This window comes from Amblyomma americanum, chromosome 8, assembly GCF_052857255.1.
Source record: "Amblyomma americanum isolate KBUSLIRL-KWMA chromosome 8, ASM5285725v1, whole genome shotgun sequence".
NCBI classification, from domain to species: Eukaryota; Metazoa; Arthropoda; class Arachnida; order Ixodida; family Ixodidae; genus Amblyomma; species Amblyomma americanum.
In genome coordinates this window covers 91,438,758-91,461,405 of record NC_135504.1, presented here as the reverse complement: position 1 = coordinate 91,461,405, position 22,648 = coordinate 91,438,758, and the positions used below count along the sequence as shown (strand labels likewise).

Genomic DNA, 22,648 nt, shown 5'->3' with positions numbered 1-22,648 from the left:
TAATTGGTTTTTTTTGGGAAATGAAATGGCGCAGTATCTGTCTCATATCGTTGGACACCTGAGCCGCGCCGTAACGGAAGGGATAAAGGAGGGAGTGAAAGAAGAAAGGATGAAGGAGGTGCCGTAGTGGAGGGATCCGGAATAATTTCGACCACCTGAGGATCTTTAACGTGCACTGACATCTCGCCGCGGTAGCTCAGTGGTTAGGGCGCTCGACTACTGATCCGGAGTTCCCGGGTTCGAACCCGACCGCGGCGGCTGCGTTTTTATGGAGGAAAAACGCTGAGGCGCCCGTGTGCTGTGCAATGTCAGTGCACGTTAAAGATCCCCAGGTGGTCGAAATTATTCCGGAGCCCTCCACTACGGCACCTCTCTCTCCCTTTCTTCTTTCACTCCCTCCTTTACCCTTCCCTTACGGCGTGGTTCAGGTGTCCAACGATATATGAGACAGATACTACGCCATTTCCTTTCCCCCCAAAAAAACAATTATCAATTATTATCTTTAACGTGCCTTTACAATGCGCAGCACAAGGGCGCCTTTTTTGTTTCACCTTCATCGAAACGCGGCTTCCGAGGTCGGGTTCGAATCCGGGTAGCCCGGCTCAGTAGACGAGCGCCTTAACTACTCAGCCACCTCGGCGGGCAATGTATGTATGTATGCGTTAGAGAGTTCTAGACTCAGTTGATTTTGAGGAAAGGAAGGGCGCACAACTTCCTCCGTTTGTCAGTGGACGCCTACATCGCGCTTTCAGGTATGTTGCGATGGTGAGAGATATACGGGCTGCATGCATTAACGCTGACAACGTTGTGCCAGAGAGCGGCACTGCAGCAATAGGCCGCAGCGTTCATTGGGTGACCGACTTCTCGCGATCAACCATTAATTTAACCGCCCCCTGCCAGGGTGGTAGTGTGGGCGCACTGCTTACCGGGCGTGATGAACGCACTCAGCAGTAGTTAAACCTCAGATAATTTTTGTACCGCTGAAGTGCTCATGACAGCCCAATCAGTGACTGAGCGACTTGAGTTCTCCTCGGGAGGTCTTTCAAAGTGCGACTGATGTGTCGACTGTTCCAAGGGGCCAGTAATGCGCCTTTCATTTGCTTTTGAAGAAAATTGAAGATTGATGAGACAGCGCAGCTGCGGCTCGGCGATGTCACGTGGTTCTCCTCGGTTCAAAGCCATATGAAAAACATTGAAGGACGCTTAAGCTTCGTGTTTCGGAGTGAGACGTGACTGCGTGTCGCAGCGTTGCCGAGGTGTACACGGAACGCCATCGCCCGTTCGGCGCCATGCGTGGCCCGTTGGAGAATTTAAGGAAAAGACGCCTGCCTCACATATCTCGGCGGGCACCCGAACCGGGCAGCAAGGAAAGGAAAATGAAATGAACAATTGCTTTCAAGGAAAGGAAATGACACCTGTATCACATTTTTCGCTGGATATCGCGCAGTAAGGGAAGGAAAAATCGATCGATTGATCAATCAGCCAGTCAGTCAGTCAGTCAATCAATAATGGAATCGATCAATCAAATAATCAATAAATCGTTCGAACAATCGATCAATCGATCAATGAGTCAATCAATCCTTAACGCTATCGCGTTAAAATCCCTTCCCTTACGGCGCGGTTCAAGGCGTTCACCGTGATGCGCATTTTTCGCTCACGGCCAAAACGCCGCCGACACCGACTTTTCTGCGAGACGAGCTCCTTAACGCTCTCGCGTTAACATATGCCATAAGGGCTACGGAAACGAGTACTAAAGCATTCGCTTTAAAGAAAATGTAGGGGACACACAAGCTCCGCTTTAAGGGTAGGACGCGAATGCGCTAATACGCTATTAAATGCGGAATTGGTCATTCTAGATTGTAATTTCATACAGTTCTGGGAGCACTAATGCCACTGCTGGCGCAGTGGTGCAGCGGTAAAGTGTTGAAACATTGCCCTGTGAGGGCAGGTTCTGCCACCGGTAAGGCTTGTGCGATCAAGGTTGCTCTTGCCGAGCAACCTCTCGCGAACCATAATTATAGTCAGTTTGTTCAGAATTCAGTGGACAGGTTGCGATGAAGCCATAAGGTAACGTGACTTAGGTGGCGGCTTCACGTATTCTTCCATCGCTCACAAGAATTATAATATTTGTTTTCTCGAAGAAAGGAAATGGCGCGGTATCTTTCTCATATATCACTGAACACCTGAACCGCGCCGTAAGGGAAGGGATAAAGGAGGGAGTGAAAGAAGAAAGGAAGAAAGAAGTGCCGTAGTGGAGGAATCCGGAATAATTTCGACCACCTGGGGATCTTTAACGTTAACTGAAAGCGCACAGCACATGGGCGCCTTCGACACCGGATTTTCTACAGAACACTAGCCTTAACTCGATCGCATTAAAACGCAAAAGCTACTTGTCACGCACATCAGTGTCCAGGCGGGCGGCCACAACATTACGAGAACATGGCCTAACGAGTTGTAGTGGTGGAGAAAACATTTATTGCCAAATACAGAGAGGGGAATACCCCCCTAACATGGCACAAGGCAACCCTTAGGGGCAAAGGACAGCCCTTACAGGGCAAAGAACAGCCCATGGAGGGCTATCCGCTTCAAGGCGTCGGTAATTATCCGGCGCTGGTCAGCAGCAGCGGAGCTGGCCAGGACAATCTCCCAGTATGACTCCCCGTGGCTGGGGATGAAGGATGTGGCAAGGGAGGATATGTGAGGAGGACATGAAGGAAGTCTCCCGGTTTCCGGCAGAGCTTACAAGAAAAATGGAATTGGTAGGGGTAGGGGGAATGAAGGAGAAGAGTACGGAGCAGTTCGTGTCTAGAGTTGGCGCCAGTGGGAGGTCTGCGTTAAGGTTAGGGAGGGAGCCCGTGATGCGTAAACGCGCCGGGTACCTCGGTAGCAGTTAAGAATATCTTTGAACGTAAGTTGACGCTCCTGGGGTGGTAGAGGAGGTCTAGCTGCGGCCCGGAAAGTCAGACCTCGGGCGAGGGAGTGGATCTCCTCATTACCCGAGAGGTCTGCGTGTGCAGAGGTACAGATAAGGATTACGGGGTGGGTGGAGTGCCAGAAGCGTAGAAGCCGAGCCGCGGTACGGGATATCAGGTGCCTTTCGCGAAATTGAATAGGGCGGATTTTGAGTCGGAGATAATTTTGGTGGCAGAGGTGGAGATGAGAGCGAGTCCAATGGCCGCTTAATCTGCAATTTTTACGATGAGTCTGTGGTGACGGATCCTGAAGCGATTAGTCGGGCCTAGAATTAGCGACGGCGAGAACCATGCGGGAGCCCGACGAGTACGCTGCCGCGTCCACGTAGGCTACCTCGGAACTGTTCCCGTAGAGCTTGTGCAGGGCTTTGGCGTGGGCTTCCCTGCGTTCTGCGTCGTGCTCGGAGTGAATGTTCTTAGGAATTGGAAGGATGATGTAATGGGAGCGTAGGTCTGGAGGTAGGGGAACCCTCTCGGTAGTTTGGGCGATCGGGGTGATGCCTAGCTGACAGAGTAGAGTGCGGCCTGCCGCGGTACTCGACAGGCGAGCCAGCTGTGGTGATAGAGTGGCTTCAGTCAGATCCTCAAACGTGTTGTGGGTACCGAGGTTGAGGAGCCGGATAGGAGAGGTGCTGGGAGTAGGCGGAGGGCAACCTTTGCTCAGCTCCTGAGGAGCGCGTAGATGCTGCCTCGCTCCTTCTGCTTTGGGGTGAGGTAGGGGATTGACTACGCCGTGCGGCTCGTGATGTAAGCTTGGGTGAGGTGGAGAGTGTTCCGCTCTCGCAGACTCGCGCGTCGGTTCGCCACGCGCCGAATGAGACGGGTGGTTTGCTGGGCTTGGGTCTGGAAAGTTTGTGTTGTGCTGCGTTTTATGGCACATAAGCAGCTAAGGCCATCATGCGTCAAGCTCAAGGTATAGAATTGGTTGTCTGTAGAATGTTTAGGAATATGAAAAATCGTCGACGGTGTAGCTGGCCATAAAATATTGAACTGCATAGTAATAACAGAGAAGAAATCTGGAATAACAGAGAAGAAATCTGGAAATAGCTAATGGTAAATGCCCCAGAGAACGTCATGAAGCCTCAGCGGCTATCCTTGGCTGGGCAAGGATCTTGAGGCTCACAACAAATAAAATAAAAACCCTCAGCCTTCTTTTCAAGAATGAGGAAGTGGCTGGGGTGTATAGTGAACTAAAGCAAACCAGTGGTTCATGATTTACAATTTCTCAAGTAACCAGCTTCTTTTAAAAAGATAAAAACGGAACGTAGGTTATCACTGTCATTATCACCTAAGAGCAGTGCTGGATGAAAAGGAATGCATTCATTGTAAACTTGAGTAAATTACTTTTTTCTTAGTGTTTCCAATTGCGCACATGAAAATAAAATGTGATTAACCGTAAGATCATCTCCGCATTCGCAAAAAGGTTTGTCTTGTTTTGTTAGCAGGAATTTGTGCGTAGGTGCGTGTGTCTTATCCGGACACGACATAAAACCACTTCCTTAAAACGTTCCTGGTGCACACATAATTTAAATTCACCTAAAACTGGCTTTACCAAGTGTAGTTTATTATTCGCTTCGTAGTTCCATTCCGGCTGCCATTTTTCTCCTAATTTACGCTGTACTAAGTTTATGCGACCTTTAAAAGGTATATTTCTTCTTTTATTTCCTTGCAATGAGCTTTAGCAGCGCAGGAATCGGCCCTCTCGTTGCCTGTTATTCCGACATGACTGGGAACCCAGCAGAAAGTTGTTTTGTCCTCGAGCTGTGGCTGTTCCTACCTTGTGTATGATGTCACCAAGAATCAGAGTGACTACATTTCTAGAGTGCAAAGCTGTAATAATACAGAGGGAGTCTGTGTAAATATTGCCGTTGGTAATATTCTCGTTTTCTATTTTTTCAACGGCCGCAAGGACTGCGTAACATTCTTCAGTGAAGATAAATGAGCACTGCGGAAGTCTTACTGTTTTACGCGACTTCCCTCGGACCACTGCGCTCCCTACGAAAACGTCCGTTTTTGAGCCAGCTGTATAAGACTCCGTAAAACTACTGTATTTTTCTTCGAGTGCAAGAAATTCTTGTTCTGTATGTTGTTGCGGAGTTGGTTTTTTATGGAAGTGTGTAAGAGTGAGATTGCCGGAAATTTGTACCATGGAGGTAGTGGATCTCATCTCCGAGCAATGTCAAGTAATGTATCTAGTACGCCGAGGTTTTCGCACATCTATTCAAAACGCATGAGGAGTGGCCTGATAGCGAACGGTTTATTGTTAAACAATGTTCTAGATGGGCCCTTTATGACTATTGGGTAACATAGGTGTTTGGGCAGTGAACGTATTTTCAGAAATGTTTGAGCATGTGGGCATGGTTATTCTCTCAGTAAGTGACAGTTCCTTGGTCTCTACAAAAAGAATATTTATGTCCGACGTTCTGTAAGCCCCAGAGGAAAGACGCAAACCTAAATTGTGTATTGTATCTAGTCGTTTCACATACGAAGGTCTCGCTGACCCGAAAACTATACATCCGTAGACTAAGGTGGAGCGTACCACTGAGCGATAAATTTGTAAAAGACATGTCCTGTCAGCACCGCAACGTTTACGTGACAGTACATTAGTATATTTAGGAAACCGGAAGCTTTTTTTTTCAGTGCGTTTATATGAGGCAGGAAATTGAGTTTTCTGTCAAAAGTATTCATAGAAGTTTGTGCTCACTTTCGACGGGTATCTGTGTTTCGTTCAGGTGTATAAATGGGCTGGCTTGTATGCCTCGTTTCAGCGAGAAAAGAATGGCCACTGTTTTCTGTGTGGAAAACTGGAAACCGTTCTGATTGGCTCTTGTCACTAGATTATTCATTGTAAACTGTATTTGTCCCTCGCATATTTCTACGTTTGAGTATGTGCAGGCTATTTGAAGATCATCAACGCACACTGAATACAGGATGATTTTTGGCACTATTTTACTTACGGAATTTATTGTTATGATAAACAATGTCGTGCTTAAAATACACCCCTGAAGAACCCCGTTCACTTGAACGAAGCTCCTGGACACGGTTGATCCTGGGTGTACTTAAAATGAGCTGTCGGAAAAGAAGTCAGTGAGGCAGTTTAACAACCTACCGTGGATACCTAGGTCGCCCAGGTCGCGGAGGATCCCAAACATCCAGATTGTATCAAACGCTTTCTCCATATCGAAGAAAACGGCAAGACAGTGCTGTTTGCGTATAAAACCTTCTCTTATTGTGTTTTAGAGGCGAACTAAATGGTCCGTTGTTGCGAATCCCTTTTTATAATCCCATTGATGGACATCATGAAGTTAGCGGGATTCAAGGACAAATGGTAATCAATATATTAAAGATACTTTCAGAACTTATCGCGAGACAACTTGTGAGGGCTATCGGCCAATAGCTGTTTGGTGGATTTCTCGGTTTCAGGAATCGCACTCTGATAGCTTTGTTGCACTCTTTAGGTATTTTTCCTTTTGTGAATATTTTTGTAAAATCAATTCAAGAGAGCCTCAATGGGAGGCTACGAAGGATATGCAAACATTTGAAAGTGTATCCGGTCGGGTCCTGCAGCAGTTTTTTGCCGGCAGACAGTACAGTATTGATTTCTTGGTGAGTGATTAAATTGTTGGATTCTTGGTTTGCACCTCCACTGATTGGAGGTCTGTTTTTACGGCAACACTTTTGTATTTCAGGAATGACTGCGTATAGTGAGATGAAGTAGAAACTGCAGCGAAGTGTTCCCCAAAATATCTGCCTATTCGCTTGTGCTTGTTTGTATGCCAGGTGTTGTCAGAAGATGAATCGTGAACGATGAGAAGTTGCCATTTAATTTCCGAACCTGTTTCCACATTCTCTTTGATGTTATTTTGACAGCTTATAGACGAAATCTAACTCTGCCATGAAGCTTTCTCGGCACTGCGACGGAGGTACCGAGCTTTTGCTCTTGTTTTTTTTAAAACGTACGAGGTTCTCATCTGTAGGGTACCTGCGAAATTTGCCCTAAGCTCATTTTGTTGTTTTTTTTTGCTTCCTTGAATTCCTTTGTCTACCACACTTTGTAATTTTGCCGCACCACTCCTGAAGACTGAGGAATAGCTAAGTGTTCGGCAGTAGTTCTTCAATTCGTGAATATTTCGTTTTCCTCATTGATGCTGAGGTTTTCTAAAACTATATATTCTAAATTGGCTTGTGCTCTAAAAATTTCCAAGTCTGCTAAATGCAGCTTCGAACGTCGCGGTTTAGTTGGTATGATTTCTGGTGCAGATGTCAAACTTGTTAATACAGGAAGGCATTCGCTGTCATATGGGTTGTCGATAACGTCCCACTTAAAGTCGTGAAAAACAGATGGTGAACTAAAAAAAATCTAAACAGCTCATATATCCTGAGGTTGGAGAGCAGTATGTGGCCTTTTCCGTTTTTAAGACACATATATTGATACATTGTTAGTGGGAATAAATTCTTCGACTGTTTTCCCTTAGAGTCGCAGCTCTCACTTCCCAAAAAAGAGGAGTGATTGTTAAAATCCCCAAATACTGGATGTGGCTCTGGAATTTCATCGGTCAGTTCTTGTAGGTATGGACTGTTACTATAAAATGTGGAGGAATGTATACGGAACTCATTGTTAATGTTTTATAGCTGGCGATGCTGACTGAAACTGCCTCAAGTATTGTATTGAGCTTGATTTCATGAGCACAGACACCGCTTTGAACGACAATCGCGACACCTCCCTACAATCGATTTGCCTGCTTTCGATCGCGTCTAAAAGTTTTATAATGTTTCAGGATATGCACATGTTGTGTACCAAGATTGGTCTCCTGAAGACATAAAACTATGGGTAACAGACCCTAAAATATTCTTATGTCACTGTAATTTCGCATAAGTCCTTTACAATTCCACTGAAATAAAAAAGCCATGATTATGTTGTTGAGAGGAAATGGAAGGCGATTTACTCAGATGGTGGGCCCAATATGAGGGTCCTGTTCTTTTTCCGCTCAAGAGAGCAGTTCCGCCGCTGCAAAGCGGGCGGACTGGGAGTTATATCCGTCACCTCGCCAGAGGTGCTGGAGGACCAAGCAGCCGCGGTTGTGTTAGTTTCAGGCCAGCCCCGATGGGGTGGGGGAGGTTCTGCGGGATGCAGACCCATAGACCGGCGCTACCTGCATTGGCAATGACCGGGAAGCTTTCAATGACCCTGCCTGGGGCGTGGATGGCCCTGCCATAGGCTCTGTGAAATCGGCCTTGGCAGGTGCCGGATTGCTGTGTGGTGCTACGCCCCTGCGCACCACATCAGCGATGTTTTGTTTTGCTGTGAAGGAGAATATGTTTGTAAGTGCGAAACGCCTTCTCTATTCTTTAAATGAAATGTTTTCCTTTCTCTTTACGGTTATTATCACTTTCTTCCAGGACGGACACGCCCTGGAGTATGCAGCCTGGTCTCCTTCAGAGTTTGCACAGCGCGGGGTTGCGGCACATCCGTCAGACTGGTGATCATTCGAAGCAGTCTTTGCGCAAGTTTGGGACCACGGCAACTCTGTAAGCCGTGGCCGAACCTTTGACAATTGGAACATCTGCGAGGGTTTGGTATGTATGATCTAACATTAACTTTCAAATATCCCACGTCGATTGTGTCGGGCAATGTGTGCTGGTGTTGAACGCAAAGATCAAGTGTTTGGTGTCTATTTCCTTATTGTCCTTCCGGATCTTGATTATGGTGGACGTCTACGACGTCTTGGTCGGTGAGGCCTTTGAGCATTTCTTTTTCGGTGATGTGAAAAAAATTCATTTTCGGATATTACGCCTCGGACAGTTTAAGTGATAGACAGAAAGTTACGGAGACAGGGATTTCCCCTGTGGACGTTAGGTTCGAGAGCTTTAGTGTTAGACATTGTCGCACAGTTCGAGCAATAAATCTCCGCTGGCCATTCTTGAGAGCTTATAGCCTATGCCTGCTTCTGTCAAGCACTTCGACACAAGGAAGGGGGATGTTATTCTTGACCGCTTATTTTGTTCTTTACTATGCATCACATGATATTTTGGAAAAGTTGCTCTTCTTTTTTGAAAGAAGTCGTCTGTCTCGTTCCGCCCTCTTTTTAGAGAGCGATCTGGTTTTGAAAGAGGGGGAGCCATAAAAAAGTAGTTATCCGGTCATGGTGCAAGCCACCCAACACGGAGTCCAACAAGGGGACGGGACATGATCTTGAAAGCAAGTCCTGCTCTTGCCAGCTGTACACCTCTACTATAACCAAATATGACGCAACTTGCGGTTGTTGGTCACACACGATTAACAATCGCCGCCAGGAAAAAAGGAAAACCCAAGAAGTGAGTAGGATATAGAAGAGATGTAAGAAAGAGACATGAAATTGTAAGATGGAGAGGTAGATACGAAAAGGCTACTGCCGGTTCCCCCCGGGCGGGTCAAGCCAAAGGTGTCGTCTACAGGAAGCTGGGGCCAAAGTGGTGTGTTTCCTCCGCCGAGGTGCCTTAAGGGTCCAAACGCTCGGTTACGGCTCAACAACCAGGACGCCCTTTTCCCCGAACACGACGATGCCACGCACGGCTAGGGGCGGGTGCTCGGGTCCGTGGTGATGTACTGTTCACCATCATCCCCTGCGGGAATGTCCCTGCGGATGCTCGGGAATTCGTGGTGTCGCCACTCACCAACGCCTGCAAGCTGCAGACTCCCCGCTGCGGGGAGTCTGGAGAGTTTGGATGGCGTTGCCATGTGCGCCATATGAGTGAAGGACGAGGCCCAGGATGCGAATCTTGGAGGTCAGGGAAATGGGGTGGATTCCTAGAGTGGATGAGATGGGAGGGTTGCCGGAGTCGTGCGGCCTGGGGCGAGAGAAGAATTCTGATTTAGATGGGAAGCAGGCAAGGCCATGCGCGCGAGCGTACGAGTGGATGATGTTGAGGGCCGACTGTAGGTTGTGTTACATGTCGGCATCACTGCCTTCGTTAGCCCAGGTAGTGATGTCGTCAGCATCGAGGATGAAATGCATGTCGGGTATTTGGGCGATCTGAGGGGAGGGGGTTGGAGAAGGGCTATATTAAAGTGGATAGGAGACAGCACAGCGCCCTGAGGGGTTCCCCGCGCTCCCAGTGAGAAACCAGACAGCCGGTGGTCGCCCATGCTAATTGTGGCTGTTCGTTTGGAGAGGAAATCGCGGATGTAATTGTACATCCGCGGGCTTACGCCTAGGGCGTGGAAGCCTCCTAGGATGGCTGAGTGGGTAACGTTATCGAAACCTTTTGTTTGGTTGACGCCGAGGATAGCCTTGGTGTCACCCGCGTGGCAGTAAACGATGTGGTGCTTGAGTTGTAGAAAGATGTCCTGGTGGACAAGCCCAGCCAGAAAACAAACATGCACGAAGGCATAAAGTTGTTGTTCTCCAAATACCGGCTTAGCCGGGTCTAGAGAACGCGCTTCATGAGCTTGCCAACTCACGACGCAAGAGAGATGGGACGGAGGTTAGCGGGGAGAAGTGGTTTGCCGGATTTGGGAATAAAGGCTACTTTGGCGTCTTTCCACTGATGTGGGAGGGCGCCACGTAGCCAACATTCGTTGAAGTATTTGGTTAGGGTTCTGACGGAGGGGTAATCAAGGTTGCGGAGTGCCTTGTAGTGTACTCCGTCGGTGCCAGGAGCTGAGGACGCGTTGAGGCGCTGAAGTTCTGTCCTCAGTTCCGACTCGGTGATCGGTTGGTCGAGAGGATTGTTGGGGGAGCCTGTGTAGTCAGGGTGGTCTGCGGAGGGATATGCGGGGAAGTAGATATCACGAAGCTCCTCGAGGAGTTCCTGCAGGGAGGCCTCGGAAGTGTATGAATTTTATGAGGTTGTGTTTCTGGTGTGTATTGGTCTGAGTCGAGTCAATGAGATGGCGGATTAGGGTCCAGGTCTGGGGAGGCTCATGTTACCGTCCAGTTTGTTACGTAGAGATTCCCAATTTTGGCGAGATAGAGTTGCAGCATGCGTCTCAATGTCCTTGTTGAGCCGGGCCATCCGGCGTTTGAGTGTTCTATGCCAGCTCTGATGGCACCACCTACGTTCCAGGCCCGCCTCCAGGAATGTCATCGCATGATATTTGCTACGGAACCTTCGGCTGGTTGGTTTGGTTTATGGGAGTTTAACGTCCCAAAGCGACTCAGGCTATGAGAGACGCCGTAGTGAAGGGCTCCGGAAATTTCGACCACCTGGGGTTCTTTAACGTGCACTGACATCGCACTGGACACTGGCCTCTAGAATATGGCCTCCATCGAAATTCAACCGACGCTTCCGAGATCGAACCCGCGTCTTTCGGGCCAGCAGCCCAGCGCCATAAGCACTCAGCCACCGCGGTGGGCTTGGAACCTTCTCCTGTAGTTACGATGTTTCCATAAGTGATAAATGCGCTATCTCTGATGGGAGTGCGATAGATTGAGCAATTGTTTAAGAAGAACGTATAAATGTTCGAGACAAAAATGCAAAAAATTGGAAAATTTTAAGACACTTATAAAAATAATGAAGGCCATGAATGGTCCATTCTTCTGAAGTGTAGCGAAATTTTTCTTTAAAATGTTTCCGTCGGTCCCATTGTAGAGTAAAGGCTGCTATAAAAAACCAATAGGGAACGCTTTTTACGATCGCATAAACGATAATAAAGCAAAAAATACAAGACTGTCTTTTGGTTATTTGCAGATATATTGATTGTTATAGCGGAATCTTTCATTATACAAAAAATTGCGTTCATAAGCGCTTTCCCACTAAACAAAATTGGCGGTGGTTTAGCTCTGGGTAAACCTGGAGGGACGTACGCGATAGCTAGAGCTGCCCGAATGGAACTTGCTCTGTTGAATTGCAGTCTCTCTTTCGCCACTCTGTTTCGCTGGGCGTTCCTTCTTCGTCGTCGCCCCAATTGACACGGCGCATGCGCAGAGCTGTGGAAGCCGGGTCTCGCTGGCGCGCCGCGCCGCCGCCAGAAACAGCTGCTCCGCACTACGCGGGGGTCACGTTACCAAGCAGGTGAAGAACAAGTAGGAAGAAAAACTAGGAGGGAGCGTGACACCATAATCTTGAAGCCTTGTGAATTCATACTTGACAGCGCAAAAAAACGAGGACAAAAGCGAACGAGGAGACACAACACAAGCGCTGCGCTTGTGTTGTGTCTCCTCGTTCGCTTTTGTCCTCGTTTTTTTTTGCGCTGTCAAGTATGAATCCACACCAACTAGCCCAACTTTCTGTTCTTATTAGCCTAGTGATAGAAAATATACTAGAAAGCATCATGGGAAATACGCCCTCACGTGACTAGTCATCGGTATCTCTTAGCCGAATTTCGGTTTCGGTTTCCCTCTCTCGCTGTGTTGCGTAAGACTAAAAAGTACCGCGATCCAAGCTGGTTGGCAGTCTGGTAACTGTGGAGGGCCTATTTCCAAGAGTCAGTGCGAAAAAGTACCCTCGTCAGCGGCATAATACTGGAGGATGACTTGAAGAGTCTGAAGCCGTCATGTCACGCTCCCTCCTAGTTTTTTCTTCCTCCATGGTGACGAATCACGTGATCACCCACGGCACCGCGCCGCCAGTGGCTGCCGTACACCATGTGGCCAACCACGTGGCAGCGCACCCACGGTGTGGCGGCGCATACACAGGGTGGCTAAAGTCATTACCCCCTGAACAGCTTTCAGGCCTGCGCGTCACGTGACCCGACGTCAACGACGTCACTGCGCGCAGGCTAAGGGCCGCGAGGTATTGTCGCGCACTCGCCTCGCGGGAACTGATGCCACACACTGGCTCGTCAGCCGCCATGTCCGCCCGATTTATCAGACCAAAGATAAATAATTAAGATTACGGGCAGAATTATACATATTTATTTATCACAGCAGACTCTGTATGCATATTTACAGATATTTACGACTACACATCGTTCGCGGCCAAAATACATGACCGACAGAAAACGATATCACGCTGTAATGTAGACGGATGTTGCGTTTTATACTAAGTACTATGATATCGCCAACAACTGACAGCCGAAACATGTTGTTGCACCAATAAGAGATATACACAGTTACAATACCAATCTGTATATTAATGTAGGTCCTGTGGCAAGGTACTAGTTTCAGATGAATGAGAGGAAACAGAACATAGCACATTGCAATGCCAAAAGGTAGAAAACGGAAACCATACTCGCATCTTAACTGTACGTTAGAAGGAAATATTATTTTATCCATTTTTCAGAGTAGGTTTCCACCCTTCAATGGCATAATACACAACATATTACTTTTAGAATCGAAGACAATCAAAGAAACCACAGTACATTAAACACACTTCTGACTAAACTGTGGACTATGTTCTAATTAATAAGTGACACAAATAACCACATATTTCACTGCTGCAGGTACGGGAATGCACAATGAATCCACTCCACAAACTGCATGGCACAATAATTAGACTAATATAATAATACATAATAGACACTGCAACAATAGTACAATAATAGACACTGCAGAAGAAGAGCACAAACAGACAAAAGGTGTGATAAATAAGTCATTCACCTTCCACAGCAGGCACTGTCTGAGGTTCAGCTCAGTAAAAAAAAACACTGCACTTAATTGCAAAATACTTTAAAATTTCAGATTAAAAACAAAGAACTGTCATTTAAACTCTGTGCTAGAAAGCATGCATGACGCAATCAAAAAAATTTTAATTGCATTAAAACAGGCAGAAGTTCGCCAAACAAATCAAATGAGGAAACTGCAATAAAATACATGCAGTGCAATTTAAAGTAATTTTAGAGTGCGGTGTACAAGTTATGGAAAATTACTTTGCAAGCAAGATTTGGGCTTTTTTGTTTTTTCCCTTCTGTTCTTTTATATTATGAAGTTGATCATTCCTTTGTTTGCATAAGTTGTTAAGCATTATGTTTGCGGCGCAGGTTTCAACAAAAGTGACAAGAAGCTCGTAGGCATGCCCATTTTCACATGCATCTATGTCCAGACGACTCGGTAGAGGGATGAGCGTCAGTTGCAGAACGACATTCTTTTGGTTGTTCCCATGGAGAAATTGTGTGCAGGCACTTTGTTTCACAAGCTTTGTAACTACAACCTCCGTGTACATGACTATTGTAATCACAAGGGCAGAGGAAAACTTGAGTCCACCTCGGTCCAGTTCACTTTCGGTAACAACAAAGTGTCCTCGGCAACTTACAAACTTTTAAACCTTGCTTGTAGCATGCGCATAATACCCGCTAACATAACCAATACCTGGCATTCCTTTTCTGAGTGCATCAAGGTCAGCGTCTAAAACTTGAACAATAAAGGAGATTATACATCTCTGACACTGTTTGTCTCTTCGATGTTTCTGCAGTCATCAGTGCTCATCTTTGGCAGGGCATTTTGAAGGCGAATCCTGCCCTTTGTCTCACATAGCTGTCGAACGAATATGTGGTACTGACACCAACCATTTGCCGGTACTGTCCAAAATGACTCTCGAGAGGACCCGTTTGAACTTTCCCAAGTAGGACGTACTTAAAATGAAGTGCATTTATGCAGTTCTTTGCCAATGCCAGTAATGATTGAGCAGATAGCTTAGGGCACTGCAACATTTATTAAGAAGCCTAAATTAAGTTTTAAAGGAAAGAGGTGTGAAGAAGACGACGTGGATTAGCCGAAGAATACAGAAGAGGAAGCATTCGGTGAGGTGGAGAGAGATGATTGGTAGAGAAGCATTCGGTGTAGTGGAGAGAGATGATTGGTGGAGAAGAGAAGACGAAGACAAGGCTTACGTGGACTAACACCGAGTCTATAAAAGGGCGAGTAAGAGCGAGGAACGGGGGGAATACAAGAGAAGCGGAGGCTCCGGCGGGTCAGGGACGCATCGGCTAGAAGAGAGCGACACCGGCTACTGCTCCGGTGAGCTCGCGTTCTAAGACTTCGTATCGTGGACTTCCAGCGGTGCCTGAGCCCGTTCCGTCCCGGGAATCAAAGGAGGACGCTACCACCTGTTACAGCCAGGGCTGTCTCCAGCGCTCTTTTCACCCATCTGGGTGGTGTCCCCAACGCCAACAACACCGGCATCACCTCCACGGGCGCTTGGACCGGGAGCTTGTACGACACAGCCAGCGACGCCGCCAACGACGCCAGCCCAAGCGCGTCGAACGCCGCCAGCGACACCAGCCTAACCACGTCGAACGCCCCCTACTGGATCCATACAACGCCGCAGCCACACCGAACCAACCGTGAGCACGAACGCCGACCGCTAATAATAGAACGCTAGTAGTAGACGCTGGTAACAGTGTGACGGGGTAGTCTGTATTTATAGTCTTTGTGTTTGTTAGTTTTGTTAGTTATGTGTTCTAATGGGTGTGTCACATAGGGTGTATTAAATGTGCGTTTGTGTGGGTACACCTGTCGCCTAGTCCATTCTTTAGGTGCGAGTGTTCTCCGGAGAGATCCGTGACAAAGATACGTAGCGAGCCTGTGCCAGAATTCATTTCCTTTTTACTTTTTGCTTTGTCTCGGATCTTTCCGATCTCTCGACGGCAGAAAGTATGGATTTGGCAAAAACGTTATAACTGGCGCTCAAGGTGGGGTTAAGCAAAGAAGAGGAGATGCGTCTCTATGACGAGGAGGCAAAGAGGCAGAGAGAGGAGGCAGATAGGCAGAAAGAGGAAAGGACTCAAGCTCGCGCAGACGCTCGAGAAACAGAAGGGCGCGAGGCAAAAAGAGCTCTCGAGACAGAAGAGCGAGGAGAGAAAGGAGCTCGCGAGGCAGAAGAGCGAGAAGAGAAATGAGCTCGCGAGGCAGAAGAGCGAGAAGCTAGAAGAGCCCGAGAGGCAGAACAGGAGAAAAGAATGATAGAACGGCGGGGCAAGGAGTTCATTTCGTGGAAACAGGCGCATGTCGCGGGAGGATATGACGATATCACGGACAATGATCAGCGTTCCTTGTCGCGTACAGAATCTCCTATACGGCCAGAGTTTGCCCAAGGAAGCTTATGGCTCCTCTTGATGACAAGAGAGATGATTTGGATGCATATCTGCAATGATTCGAGCGAATAGCTTTGGGGCAATGCTGGGAGCGCAGTGAATGGGTCACGGCATTGAGCATGTGTTTAGTCGGAGAAGCACTGAATGTGTTTGGAAGGATGCCAGCTGCTGATTCCATGGACTACAAGAAAGTCAAAAAGGCACTCCTCCAAAGATTCAGGCTTACGGCAGAGGGTTTTAGTGAGAGATTTAGAATCCGCGAAACCTGAGGATTCGGAAACCGCGAAGCAGTTTTCCTGCAGGCTGACCATTTAATTTGATAGGTGGCTTGATATGTCAAACACAGAAAAGAGTTTTGAAGAGGTGCGTGACTAGCTGGTCACAGAGCAATTTTTAAGCGTGCTGCAGCTGAAAGCTAGCGTTATTTCTTAAAGAAAGAAAGTTGTGTTCATTAGAAGAGTTCGTCGACCCTGCAGACCAATTCCTCGAGGCTGAAGGGCAAAAAAATTTGAGTAGAGACAGATGCGGCAAAACCAAGACCAAATGGGGGTGCTGCTAAGGCGCCAGTAGAGTGTTTTCTCTGCGGCAAGGTGGGACACCGTGCTGCTGACTGACGGACAAATAGCGCTGCCCAGAAAACAAAGGTTGTGTGTCAAGTTTGTAAGAGAAGAGGTCATACTTTGGATGAGTGCCGATACAGAACGCAAGACCGAGCTGCATGCGTTGTCGACTCTAGGGTAGAACTCTTCACGCCACCCAAAGTTCCACAGTTGGAAGTAGAGCTAACGCCGTTGGAAAATGAGGCGGTCAGTGGAACACCCAAGTGGAAAGCAGCAATGACGGTGGTGGTTGGGTAAATGGGGACCGTCCTATATTAGTGCTTAGAGACAGCGGAGCCAACACAGTCTTGGTTCGGAGAAGCTTGGTGAAGGATGAGGATCTTATAGGGGAAGCATCTGCCGTCAATCTTGTAGATAGCACAGTAAGGTACTTTCCTGAAGCCAGGATTCTAGTGTCCACGACATATTATACTGGGCAGGTAGTGGCAAAATGCGTAGACCAACCCATCTACGATCTCATCTTGGGATACATTAGGGGTGCAATAAGTGTCGAAGACCCCGATCCCGAGTGGAGGTTGCTCGACAATGAAAAACATTTAAACCCTCTATTTTTAAACCCTCTGTCTCCGCTCTTAGCGGGGACAGCCACCAATAAGATTACAAGCGACACACCTCACCAATCAGTGGTCGGGGAAAGGAAAAAATGGTTTCCGCCAACTAATCATAGATTGGGGAAAACGTCCTGATTAAACGTTTGGGAAAGGAGAGGTTGCAATCAAATACACAAACAGCACAAACGCGACCACCCTCTCCCTCGGCACCCACGGCCCAGCCGTTGCCACTTTCCTATCTATATCGCACACGCGACCAACATATGCCGACGAGACGATCCCTAAAGGTGTTTACAGAACACACCGCAAGACAAGAAGACAGTCGTTACGGGAATAGTGGGTTTCCGGTCACTCGGCTAATACTCAGGCTTATCTTGTGCGTTCCCGAAACCTCGTCAACCTCTTGACAACGAAGACATGTCAACACCTCTACATGGTTAGGCTTCTTAAGACGGGCAATGCCCGTGACGGCGCGGAGTAAACGGGGACGTCCGCCGCACGAAGGGAAGGCAGGGACCGGACGGGCCCCTTTGTTGGAGACCTCCGACCCCAATGCTGAGGCCTTCTTCTCGAACAAAAGACCGACCAGTTCGCGGAAAGGTCAGCGAGCTCCACAGCTTGCACTACAAAATATTTTACGGCAAAACGTGTTTGCATAAAAATAATTGATATAGTTAAATGATTGGGTCGATGCAAGAAGAAAAACTAAACTAAGCCTTACAATAGACGCACGCATGCCATGTTTACTCGTGTATACACATCACTAATCTACCAGACGGCGCAAGAAGTGGTTGAGGTGTTCCGTGTAGTATTCTACAATGCATTCTTTCTTTAACTAAGCCTTCTGCATCGCGAAAACAAAACCAGAGGAACGGGCCCATCCATTCACACGCATGCAGTTTCCTTACAATGCACGTGCAGCGTATAAGTCATGAATGTGTTGGGACAAAAGACGTTGCGAAACCCTCACCGTCATGTTGGCCGCCAGATCTGTGTTCTTTCCGCACTGGTATTCGAAGCATTTAGCCTTCTCAAAATGGGTGCAGATAGTGTTGGTCGACCACTCTTGATCTGCACCGTCCATGTCGTACTGGCTCCCTTCATGGGCGGGTGTCAGATAAGTGATGCTAACGAAGCTCAAATGATCATTACTGAATTTACTTTGAAGACAAAATGGATAACTTTGCTGCGTTGGTCAAATGTTTAGGGGAACGCCCGAACGTGGAGTGGATTTGTAACAAGAGAGTAATTATTCATTGGCACCCACCCAAACGCAGCCATTTTGTATAAGGGAGAGCTATACAGCTTTATCAGAACCTTCGCAGTTAGAGAAAAACTGTCCTGGTCAGGGGTTTGAACCCAGGACCGCTGCTTCACCGGAGCAGCCGCACTACCAACTGAGCTAATGGGGACGGTTTGCTGCGTTTAGCTTAAAGTCACATGTCAAGTTTAGCTCTAACCCTTCATTAGACACATTCCCGATGCTCCAGGTGCGCGCGCAGCTGCCGGGTGCCTGGCGCTGCTTGGCGTCGTCAGGGCAATTTGCGCATAAGCATTGACTGCGCACGAGGCTCCGGTAATCCGATACCGGTAGGGGTAACACTCTACACGCTATGCTAAAGGTGTCTATTAACAGCACTGAATCCGTGTTGGCACACGATGGCATGGCTACAGCAAACGTGATAACAGAAAGTTTCTTAAGTCTGCATTTTAAACCGCATAATACACTTTGATGAGTCACTGAATGAGACCGAGGAAAATGAAATTAAAGCAGAGGCATAAATGCACTTAACATGCCCTGTTGATAATGAGTTCACTAGAGCAGTTTTCTTTTTAGCTTCAAGCTCCAGTGGACAAGCGATTGGTATGACGTACTTGACAACGACTTTACACCAAATAAGGAAAGCGCTTGCCAAAATTCTTTATGGACTTTCTCCCACCACTTACCCCAGTCGTCGAAGCCATGCGTCATCTCGTGCCCAACCACCATGCCAATGGCTCCGAAGTTGAGAGAGGTGTGTGCGTAATTAAAGTAGTGTTCTCATAAGCAACATCATTTACTGATGTCTACACTCTGGGCGCCCAGTTCATCGTTTTGAAAGTGTTTTCATGAGAAACATTACATGACTTATCGGAAACCAACACCGGCGCAGAACAGCAGCAGCAGACCCAAAAATCATAAGATGTCACTGCAGTCGAATCAGAAATTAGTAAAAAGAGTGAAAGCTGACCTATAGAGCACACCCTTTTATAAAGGGGAGTGCACTAGAGGAAAACGTACTCTCTTTTTACTCTCTTTTCACTCTCTTCTGCTTAGAGTGCGCGATGCTCTTCCGCAGTGTCAATGCTCGTTGCGCGATACCGAAGACGTGAACAAATGCGGACGACCCTCAGAACATTTAATACCAGCCCTGCATATAAAGTCTTCCGGTGAAAAGTTGTTTTTTTTTCTCGCAGTTTTGCACTTAGTGAGCGCACTACTGCGCTGAAATGTATGGTTGCCAACTCCAGATGAGAACATTTTGTCAACATGCAGTGGTTGCCGCAGTCACTGTGTTGTTGAGGGTGGTCAGCTAATTCGCTAAAGATTTCAGTAGAACAAAGCGACCTTTTAGAGCAAAAGCTGAATCTAAATGTTATTGACAGGTAAAAGAATCCCGTGGCTTACCGCGGCAGTCCGTGAATGTAGAAGACGCCTTGAAGGATTCCTGAGAGATACATTGCAAGGTGAACGGTGCGAATGTCTTAATTTCTCCAGTTCAATGTGCGGCGAGTGTCTCCCTTCCCTTTCAAGTAGTAGGAGGTGGTTTCGGCTCTTATATGAAGCCTAAAAAAACACAGGAACACGCAATTTCATTTTGTGTTGGCACTGCGACAGTATTCGAAGCTGTTGATGCATTTGACGTAAGCGATTAGTGGGGCGCTTGAGAGGCCAGGGTTCCTGTTGCCGAGCTCTTGCCGTGCATCGCATGCCACCTGCAGCGATTGGAAGGTGAAGCTTTTCCGCACACCAACCTGGTCCGGTGACATCACTTCCTGGTAGGTGACGTCACGTCAGTCCATTCAATGAGATATCTCTGTTCTACAAGGTGACGTCACTTTCGGCCCGATTAAATCACTTCCCTCCGACCAGTAGGCATTCTTCGATCTGGTGACATGCCTTCCTAGCAGGTGACGTCACGTTCCTCGAGTCAAAGGGATATCTCCGTTCTGCATGGTGACGTCATTGATGACATCACTGCCGGCGAGCAAATCAGGATTTTTCTGGCCGACGTGGTGAGGGTTCTTTGCTACCGGATAAAAAAAGCGAGGTAGAAAAATTATCGGCTCCATATTTGGAGTCAACTGGTCGCTTAACTCTGCATGCCTCACCGTAAGGTCACAGGTGAATGAAGAGGTTAAGTGACAGCTGTGACTCTTATCACTGAAAGCCGCAGTACTGTTGAGTCCGTTGCTCACGAAGCACGCAAAGCTGAACAGGTTGTCGTTGAATTGATGCTCAAACTATCGAACAGCACCATCGCTGTTGCGGCATCGACATCTTAGGCTCGCACATCATAATTACCTCTGCGCTGACGCATTCCAACTATGTAAGCTGCCAAATATTGAACCGATAAAACGGACATTTAGCGTAGTCGGATATCCGTACGGCCAATACGACAAAATGTAGCGGTTGCTACCGTTAAGATTTTTGCCTGTAGCCGCGTTTGCCGGGTGTTCGTTAGTTACCGCAGTTGCCCTATTTACCGTGGGATCGTTCTTGAACTCTCTATTATGGCTACGGACTGTTAACATTAAATTCTTTATGCATTCCGCGTTTCAGGTTCTGTATTTTCTTAATGTCTTGTCTTTAGACTCTTTTAATGTACGAATATGCGTAGGCGCCCGAAACAGTCGCTACACCCTAAACACGAATACGCCAATATGGAAGTAAGATGGGATAAAGCTGTCCTCCTGTGCACTCCCTTTTTACACCTTTCTGTTTAGAGTGTACAAAGAACGAAGTCTTTGAGTGCTAAAGCAGGTGGCGCCTGTGAGGAGGTGAAGAGGGCGATACTGAAACGTCAGGAAGCGTCCAGGGAACACAGATATTCCAAGAAGAGGGGGAACCAGAAGTTGAAGTAGTTACAAAATGGGATACCTTCATAAAGTGTAGAAGGGAAGCATCTTATTTTATCAACAAGAAAATTAGAAGAAAGGGTGCCAAATGGATGTAAAAAGTAAATAAAAAGGATAGAAAAGCATCTCAAAAATTCCAGAAGCATCTAAATGCAATGAGTAATAAGTCTAGGCTAGGGCAAAAGTTTATTGTTACAGACCAGGGTATTCGACTAAAAGGGTATGAAGCGATAAAACACTTAGGAACAAGGATGACAGAAAAATTTAAATAAAAAATTTGGTACATAGTTTATCGAAGGAAGACAGACCGGCCCCTACAAAAGCTTAAATTGAGCAAAGAGAGTGGGAAAGGGCATAAAAGAAGGTACCTAGTGGCACATGAAGAGGAACAGATTGTGTTCCGATCATATTAATAAAGAAGCTAGGACCGAAATCCAACCAGACATTAATACAGCTAGTGAATAAAATGATAGTGGGTGGCAGAGTCCCCGATGAATGGCGATTAAGTGGTATGAACATAATATGTAAGAGAAAGGGGGATAAAGCTGACGTAAGTATCTACAGTCCCATAACAGTGACATCTGTGGTTTACAGGACGGTGATGCTGATTATAAAAAAAAACAGATTGCAGGCTTGAGTGCAGAACGAGGGGGTGCTAGGGGAGCTACAAAATGGGTTTCGGAAATAAAAGAGGTTGGAGGACAATTTGTTTTCATTGACGCAGTGTACAGAGATTTCTGAAAGAGAACACAAGCCAATATGGATAGCATTTCTCGATATTAAGGGAGCCTACGACAACGTTATTCAAGAGTATCTGTCGGACACACTGCGCACATTGGATGTGGAAGATGGAGTAATTAATCTTTTAACAGATATATTTAAAGGAAACAGAGTGCTTATAAAATAGAAAAAAAATAATCCAGAGCCTGTAGACATACAGCGGGGGCTTAGGCAAGGGTGTCCTCTGTCTCCTTTGTTGTTCATGTTGTACCTGCAAGGGTTGGAGACCAAGCTAGGGAAGAGCGGGCTAAGCTTCAACCTTTCTTTTTTCAAGCAAGAAGACTAGATTAAACAGTCATTACCTGGACTAATGTACGCCGTTGATATAGTGCTAATGGCTGACAACAAGGAAGATTTACAGAAGCTGATAGACATGTGGTACAGAGCGAGAACGATTAGGTTTCAAGTTTAGTTAAGAAAAATCTACTGTCATGATAATTAATGATGAGGTCGGCGAGCGCAAAATACAGGACTTCACGCAAGAAGTAGTGGATGAGTACAAGTACCTTGGGGTGTGGATAAATAATGGTGCTGACTATCAGACAGAGCATGAAAAATATGTAACGAATAAAGCTAGTAGGAATGCAGCTGTCATGAAAAATAGGGCACTGCGGAATTGCAATAGGTATGAAGTGGTAAGCGGGATCTGGAAAG

At 47.0% G+C, this 22,648-nt stretch overlaps 1 protein-coding gene across 1 annotated transcript in view; it reads right to left on the bottom strand.

Moving 5' to 3' along the window:
• LOC144102606 (membrane metallo-endopeptidase-like 1) overlaps window positions 1–19,816 on the bottom strand; it is a 518,782-nt gene extending 498,966 nt beyond the window's left edge. The window contains exons 1-3 of the mRNA XM_077635832.1: window positions 19,764–19,816; window positions 19,043–19,110; window positions 18,068–18,193 (exon numbers count right to left, since the gene is read on the bottom strand). Coding sequence (XP_077491958.1) covers window positions 18,068–18,193; window positions 19,043–19,110; window positions 19,764–19,816 — 247 coding nt within the window. The remainder of the gene's footprint in view (window positions 1–18,067; window positions 18,194–19,042; window positions 19,111–19,763) is intronic.
• Window positions 19,817–22,648: the final 2,832 nt, after the last annotated feature.